At 42.8% G+C, this 8,275-nt stretch overlaps 1 protein-coding gene across 1 annotated transcript; it reads right to left on the bottom strand.

Annotated features, from left to right (window-relative positions):
• Positions 1–861: 861 nt before the first annotated feature.
• LOC133392175 (uncharacterized protein K02A2.6-like) lies at positions 862–5,903 on the bottom strand. Its single transcript, XM_061651322.1, has 3 exons — positions 3,619–5,903; positions 1,953–2,362; positions 862–1,007 (listed from the first exon to the last, which is right to left on the bottom strand). The coding sequence occupies exons 1-3, from the start codon at positions 5,754–5,756 to the stop codon at positions 862–864; spliced, it is 2,694 nt and encodes an 897-aa protein (XP_061507306.1). The 5' UTR covers positions 5,757–5,903.
• Positions 5,904–8,275: the final 2,372 nt, after the last annotated feature.

The following is an 8,275-nucleotide window of genomic DNA, read 5'->3' as shown; positions in this document are numbered from 1 at the left end:
CACCACTGCATCCACGAGCCGTAATTTCTTCGCTGTCTGGTCCAATAGTTCCACTTGCATCTGAACTCCCCCAGATTTTGTTCGGATAGCACGTGTGGTCTCAGTTGCCAATAGCCGTTGCTGCGCATACGACTCGGCGCGATTGGTAGGCAGAGACGAACGGTGAGAGCCTTGTGATCCGAAAAGGAAAGGACATGCATACCGGTCGCTCTTAACTGTGTTTTCAGTGAGGAAGAAACATAACACCGATCGATACGTGATCCAGAACCACTGGTGACATAGGAAAACTCCACCTCGTTTCCTCGGAGAGCCTCCCAGCTGTCACACAAACCCATGTTATTTACCGCGTTTCGCAAAGAAAGGCTGAAATTTCTCGCGCCCGTCACATCCTTCGATTCCAACACACAGTTGAAGTCGCCCGCGAGAATAACATGATCACATGCATTCCGCAGATAGAATGGTAACGTTTGTCCGAAAAAATCCTCCCTCTCCGCTCTCCGCTGACTCCCTGATGGAGCGTAAACATTGCATAGGGTGGCATTACTCTCAAGCCGAAGACAAATTAGACGTGAATCCAAGCTGCGTTCAACATGAGAGAATTTTAGGTGGTCACGTAAAGCAATCGCCGTACCCCTCTCCACCACGTTAACATTGCTAATAACATTGTATCCAGGAATCGAGAGATCTGCACAACACACTTCCTGAAGAAATATGATGTCCAAGTCCATCGTCCGAATAAATGTCCTGAGGGCTTCTAATTTTGTCGCATTAGATATTGCATTAATGTTAATAGTTGCTAAATTATAGCCACCATTAACACCACGATTTGTTTTGTTTGTATCCATTGCGACAAAATTAAAATCATGGTTGTGTAGTGGTGAGCCGCTTGGGAGGCCGACCAGGCTTGCGCTTGGTCACGCTCGTAAAGCTAAGTGTTGATGAACTTGAGGCGTCACTCTCGTTATCCGTCTCCGGAAATTGTTTGCGTTTTACCGCAAACTGTTCATCTAAGGAGCAGATGGGAAAGGAGGAGGAAGGAATTATGAGCGGTGCTTTGAACATTTTAGCCGTGCAGTCCACTCTCATGTGTTTGTGTGCCGTGGCGGCTAGAGCGGTGGCATCAGCAGCGGCAGCAGAAGCAGCAGATGAAGCGGCAGCAGAAGCAGCAGGTGCAGCGGCAGGAGCAGCGGCAGGAGCAACAGCAGCAGCAGCGGCAGGAGCGGCGGCAAGAGCGGCGGCAGGAACAGCGGCAGGAGCGGCAGCAGGAGCGTCGGCAGGAGCAGCGGCAGGAGCGGCGGCAGGAGCGTCGGCAGGAACAGCGGCAGGAGCGGCGGCAGAGGCTGTGGCTGACGTAACTGCAGCATGCATAGCAACCACCGTAGTGCTTGAAGCAGAATAATTAAAATTCACTTTTCCTTGGGGTTGCTCTTCCCTGGCTTTTTTTTTCGGTTTCGGGCTTGACGGCCGAACGTTAGAAACCGGCACGATCGGGATGACCAGTCGGTTAGCTATTTTTGATGCGCCTGCTGGACGTTGCGGTGCTGTGTTTTGAGCAGCACTTGACGAGGGCGGTGTTGTATTAGTAAGCGTAGTGATTCTTACCTTTCCTCTACGTCCGCGTCCTTTAGTGTTAGTGCCTGCCACTGATGGTGAAGTTGTAACTTCTGTTGGTGTGGGAGTCTGCCGTACGGCTCCAGCGTATGATTTTTCGTTGTTCCGAAAGTGACACACGCGGTTTTGGATGCAGCTGAGACCGTGGTGTACGGCTTCATTGCAGTGACGACACGTTTGTTGTTGTCCTCGGTAGATCACCCCTGTCACCTCTCCGCACACAGTGATGAAAGATGGTATGGGCTTAGCCAGTTTAATGCGGACAATGCGCACACCCGACGGGATCCCAGCTAGGCGCGTTTCTGCGCCCCAAACGCCGGGAACAATCGTGAGTACCTCACCAAAACCGCCCAGTTCAGCAACAACATCCGCGTCGGGAATCCCTGGTGGCAGATCGCGCACTTTCACCTCTGTCGCATCATCCACCATCTCGATTGCGATCTTGTGCTGCTTCCCCTCGTGCGTGACGAAGTGTTTCCCGTTGTGCTCGTTCACTATGGCCAATGCACGTTCGAGTGTTGGCATGGTAACATATACTGCACTTTGTGCAGTGTTCCGTTGCACCATCGAGACATCCGCGCCAGTTTTAAGAACGGTAAACAGAAAATCTGCCGTTTCGTCTAGCGTTGGTCTAATAGGAGCTTCCGAATAATCGATACGGAAGGTGTTACTTCCGTACCGCTGAAACTTGCTCATGATGGCTTGCAAATTGGTCAAAACACGTCCTCTCACTTTGACGTTTACAAGCGTACTAATGAAAAATATTAAACCTGTTATTTAATTGTTATTTAAAAATTAAATCTCCTTGAAATCGGTTCATCTTACAGCAACTAACTTTTCTTTCATCTCAATTTAAAATATTTTTTATTCACATAATGTACACTGGTCGGTCGCCTGGATGACTGATATGTCGCAGGGAATATATCTTGAGAAAAACACAACTGCTTTATTCCTTAGTTCAGAATGGAATCGTCTTTATTCACTCAATGTGTACTCTGATCGAGTCTTGCAATGTTACTGCGTTATGCGTGTTACTATGCAACATCTCCCCCCTTAATTCACCAATACGGTTCAAACCTGGCTGGTGGCCTACGAATTCTTCGAGGTCTTTCCGCTTTCACGGGTTGAGCAGAAGATGCAGGCATCGGTGGAGTGGCTTGAGTAGTAACTGTGGACGATGATGTTTGCCAATTTTCTCCTTCAATTTCTTCAGCGGACTCTTCATCAGCTGAATAGTAATGTTCTTGTTCAGTCATTTCAATTGAGTTTTCGACTGCCTGTGGAGTTCCCAATTCAAATTCGTCAAAGAAAATAGTTAACAAATTTCCAGTGTCGTGACAATTTCTATTTCCACACGATGTTTCCTCCTGTAGACGCTTCTTCAGTTGATTTGCATGTGAGCGAATAATTCGCTGGTTGTCTTCCAAAAACACGTTGTAATTCACTCTACCGACTCGTTCGACTATTGATGCCGGTTTCCACTCCCAGGAATAATTGCGGTGGACTTGGGCATAAACCGCTTCTCCAGGAGCGAAGAATTTTCTACCAGCTTCTGGCTTTTCATTTCGTGACCGTGAAACTGGAGGTAGTAATAATGACTGAACTGTTCGAATAGGCCGCTGAAACATCAATTCAGCTGGAGATTTATCTGGTGTAGGTGTGGTTCGATAAACTTGCAAAAAAGTCTGCAAAGCTTCATCTAAAGCCTCTCCTCCTGCTCGAATTTTTCGCAATGTACGCTTTAGTGTGTCCACGAAACGTTCTGCCAAACCGTTTGACTGCGGATGGTATGGTGCAGTACGGATGTGACAAATACCCAATTGTTTGCAAAATGCTTGGAATTCAAAGCTGGTGAACTGCGTACCATTATCAGAGACTATAGTTTCTGGAACACCAAACGTAGCGAATGATTGCGTTAAAAACTTGATAGTTGTCTTTGCTGTTGTAGTTTTGGTTGCATATACTTCTGGCCATTTTGTATATGGATCAACTATAACCAAAAAATACACGCCATCTACAGGACCGGCATAGTCCACGTGTACCCGTGACCATGGCTTTTCCGGCACAGGCCAAGATTCAGGTGTTTCTTTGATTGGTGCTTTGCCAGCAGTGCAACATGAAGTACAACGCCGGACAAAGTTTTCGATATCGACATCCATTCCCGGCCAGAAAACGAAACTTCGAGAAATGAATTTCATTCGCACCATTCCAGGATGACCGCGATGGAATTGTTGCAGTACCTTTTTCCTGTATATGTTTGGAACAACAACTCTGTTGTGAAACAAGATACATCCATCTACATGCGTTAACGATTCTTTTCGTGTGTAATACGAACGAATGTCTTGATTTTTGATTGACGACGCTTCGTTCGGCCAGCCTTCCCGGATGAATTTCAAAACAGCTTGCAGTGTTTCGTCCAATCTTGTTGCTTTTTGAATGTCAGCAAATGATACTGGTACTTGTTTCAATGATTCGTGCATGACGTTTTGAATATCCTCTTCAAGTGTAATCGAAGCTACAACGTAATCTTCCTCTGGTTGCTTGCAACGGTCGATTAGCCTTGATAGCATGTCAGCGCACCCAAACTCGGTGGTTGAAACATATTCGATGGTAAAATCGTAGTTTAATAACATCAATGCCCACCGTTGGAGTCGGTTTGCTGTGTGCAAAGGAATTCCCTTTTTTGAACCAAATATGGATAGTAAAGGCTTATGATCGGTTAAAAGAGTAAATGTCATACCAAGTAAGTACTTATGAAATTTGGTTACCCCATAAGTAAGAGCCAGAGCTTCTTTTTCCGGTTGTCCGTAGCCTTGTTCTGCAGACGTTAATGTTCTTGAAGCATGTTGAATGGCTTTCAAATATCCGTTCGGAAATTTATGAAAAATAACTGCGCCAACGCCGGTGCTAGACGCATCTGCTGCAACGATGATAGGAAGATTCGGATCATAATGTGTCAACAGTAAGTCAGATTGCAGTACTTTCTTGAATTTTTCGAACGATGTCTGACAATCCGAATTCCTCTTCCACTTCGTATCCTTCCTTAGCAATTGATCTAACGGGTGTCTGAGTTCATGCATGTTTCTCACAAATCGGCCGTAGAAATTCACAGCTCCTAAGAACGATCTCAATTCGGAAATGTTCGTTGGTGCTGGAATAGATGCGATGGTTTTCAGCTTCTCTGGGTCAGGACGTATGCCGTTGCGATCTACCACATGCCCCAAATAGACAATTTCAGTTTGATAGAAATGACATTTTTCCAGCTTGACGTGGAAGCCATATTCTTTTAAACGCTGAAGAAATGTGTCTAATGATTGCTTGTGTGCCTCCCAAGTTTTACCGAAAATTATAGCATCATCTAGAAATGTTCTAACGCCAGGAATGTCAGCAATCATACCGTCAACTAGTCTCTGAAAAGCTCCAGGTGCTGATTTGACTCCCGGTGCGAGACGGTTGAGCTGAAAAAGACCTCTATGTGTGTTGATCGTAAGAAGGTGTTTAGATTCGTCTTCTACTTCTACTTGTAGGTATGCATCGGACAAATCAACTATGCTGAATACAACACTTCCGTTCAACTGTGCAAAAATTTCTTCAGGAATAGGTAGAGGATAATGATTTGACTCTAAAGCTTCGTTAAGCCCCGTCGAATAATCCGCACAAATTCGAACTTTACCATTAGGCTTGCGAATGGCTACTATCGGAGCAGCCCACTCCGAAAAGTCTATTGGTGTGATGATGCCTAGTGATTGTAGTCTTGATAGTTCCGCATCCACAAGAGCGATAGTATTGAATGGTACTGGTCGTTTTGGACAGAAAACTGGTTTTACATTGGGCTTCAGAAACAGTTTCACCTTCGTTTTTGTGCAATGTCCAAGCGAATCATCGAAAACTGTTGGATATTTCGATTGAAGCTGTACTATTCGATCCTTTGGACATGCTGATGAAACTTTCTTACACAGTACATCGAAGGGAATTGCCCATAGATTAAACCTATCTATCCAATCTATACCTATAACATTTAGGACTGGTGATGATGTAACAAAACAAACAAATTTCTCTGTAATTGTATTAAGGATAACCTCGCATTCGAATTCACCGATAAGCTTGAGTCGTTTTGAAAAAGGTCTTTGAAACGTACATACCATTTTTCAAAAGTGATGTTGTTTTCTTCATCGTAACGAAACTCCTCGATGGTTTTCGATAAAGATTCAAGGATTTCGTCAGGACTTCTAGTTTTAAAAGCAGCCATCTGTTGAAGAAGTTGAGCCATTTGGTTGATAACGGTTTCAAGGTTTTCATTGTTCATCCTTGACGCTAATTGTCGTTAGCTTCAGAATCTCGTGAGCTTCGGGTTCCGGGTTCAGTAATAATCCTCGTCGCCAAAATGATATGTCGCAGGGAATATATCTTGAGAAAAACACAACTGCTTTATTCCTTAGTTCAGAATGGAATCGTCTTTATTCACTCAATGTGTACTCTGATCGAGTCTTGCAATGTTACTGCGTTATGCGTGTTACTATGCAACAATGACAAAACTGGAGTAAAAATGCTGCTTGGGAATATTTTAAGGGATGTAACGCTTCATCAATGTAGCGTAGAGGGCTGAGCCTTACTTTTACCGATAAATTTGTATGGCGTGCGAGCCCTCGCGCGCCCTCGCAAATCGCTGTCAATTGCATGGCGGGATAGCAGTTACAATTATAGCACCCCGAGAGCAGGTATAACAGAGGAAATTGTAGCATACTAAACACCTGAATTTTGTCATTTTATTTTTAAAAATCCACAAAAATTTAGGTAAAGATCTTTTTGACAAACACTACCGCAAAACAAAATAATCCATTGATAAAAATCAAAGATTATTTAAAATACCATAAGATTTCGTTCAGATGATATCATTCGCAACCCTCGCAATGTTTGACGGGATACTTAACACCGGAATTTTGACATTACATTTTGCAAAAATTCACAAAAATTGATAAAGAGATCTTTTCGACGAATAACACCTCAAAAAAGTAAATAATAAATAAAAACAAAGATTATTTAAAATACCATTAAATTTCGAGCAGATCATACTACTCGTAACCCTCGCAATGTTTTACGGGGTAGCTATCTGTTTATTTCAAGTAGCTTTGTACAAACGTTTCAACAAGTGTTGCTCGCGTATATATATTTATCGCTGATCAGTTTAAAAATTCATCTGTCCTTTTTGGCTAAACTTTTACTACTGCCGCGGCTTGCGATGGAGCAGCCCACTCCGAAAAGTCTATTGGTGTGATGATGCCTAGTGATTGTAGTCTTGATAGTTCCGCATCCACAAGAGCGATAGTATTGAATGGTACTGGTCGTTTTGGACAGAAAACTGGTTTTACATTGGGCTTCAGAAACAGTTTCACCTTCGTTTTTGTGCAATGTCCAAGCGAATCATCGAAAACTGTTGGATATTTCGATTGAAGCTGTACTATTCGATCCTTTGGACATGCTGATGAAACTTTCTTACACAGTACATCGAAGGGAATTGCCCATAGATTAAACCTATCTATCCAATCTATACCTGTAACATTTAGGACTGGTGATGATGTAACAAAACAAACAAATTTCTCTGTAATTGTATTAAGGATAACCTCGCATTCGAATTCACCGATAAGCTTGAGTCGTTTTGAAAAAGGTCTTTGAAACGTACATACCATTTTTCAAAAGTGATGTTGTTTTCTTCATCGTAACGAAACTCCTCGATGGTTTTCGATAAAGATTCAAGGATTTCGTCAGGACTTCTAGTTTTAAAAGCAGCCATCTGTTGAAGAAGTTGAGCCATTTGGTTGATAACGGTTTCAAGGTTTTCATTGTTCATCCTTGACGCTAATTGTCGTTAGCTTCAGAATCTCGTGAGCTTCGGGTTTCGGGTTCAGTAATAATCCTCGTCGCCAAAATGATATGTCGCAGGGAATATATCTTGAGAAAAACACAACTGCTTTATTCCTTAGTTCAGAATGGAATCGTCTTTATTCACTCAATGTGTACTCTGATCGAGTCTTGCAATGTTACTGCGTTATGCGTGTTACTATGCAACAATGACAAAACTGGAGTAAAAATGCTGCTTGGGAATATTTTAAGGGATGTAACGCTTCATCAATGTAGCGTAGAGGGCTGAGCCTTACTTTTACCGACAAATTTGTATGGCGTGCGAGCCCTCGCGCGCCCTCGCAAATCGCTGTCAATTGCATGGCGGGATAGCAGTTACAATTATAGCACCCCGAGAGCAGGTATAACAGAGGAAATTGTAGCATACTAAACACCTGAATTTTGTCATTTTATTTTTTAAAATCCACAAAAATTTAGGTAAAGATCTTTTTGACAAACACTACCGCAAAACAAAATAATCCATTGATAAAAATCAAAGATTATTTAAAATACCATAAGATTTCGTTCAGATGATATCATTCGCAACCCTCGCAATGTTTGACGGGATACTTAACACCGGAATTTTGACATTACATTTTGCAAAAATTCACAAAAATTGATAAAGAGATCTTTTCGACGAATAACACCTCAAAAAAGTAAATAATAAATAAAAACAAAGATTATTTAAAATACCATTAAATTTCGAGCAGATCATACTACTCGTAACCCTCGCAATGTTTTACGGGGTAGCTATCTGTTTATTTCA

This window comes from Anopheles gambiae, chromosome 2 (assembly GCF_943734735.2).
Source record: "Anopheles gambiae chromosome 2, idAnoGambNW_F1_1, whole genome shotgun sequence".
Lineage (NCBI taxonomy): Eukaryota > Metazoa > Arthropoda > Insecta > Diptera > Culicidae > Anopheles > Anopheles gambiae.
Note: the sequence above shows the minus strand (reverse complement) of the source record. Positions and strands in the feature narration are given on the sequence as shown.

Coding starts and splice junctions, on each gene's coding strand:
- LOC133392175 (XM_061651322.1), bottom strand. CDS start 5,756: ATGGTATGTACGTTTCAAAGACCTTTTTCAAAACGACTCAAGCTTATC. Junction 2,363..3,618: donor GCCGGTCCTGTAGATGGCGT/GTATTTTTTGGT, acceptor ATTTTTCATTAG/TACGCTTGTAAACGTCAAAG. Junction 1,008..1,952: donor TGCTGAACTGGGCGGTTTTG/GTGAGGTACTCA, acceptor TCTGCTCCTTAG/ATGAACAGTTTGCGGTAAAA.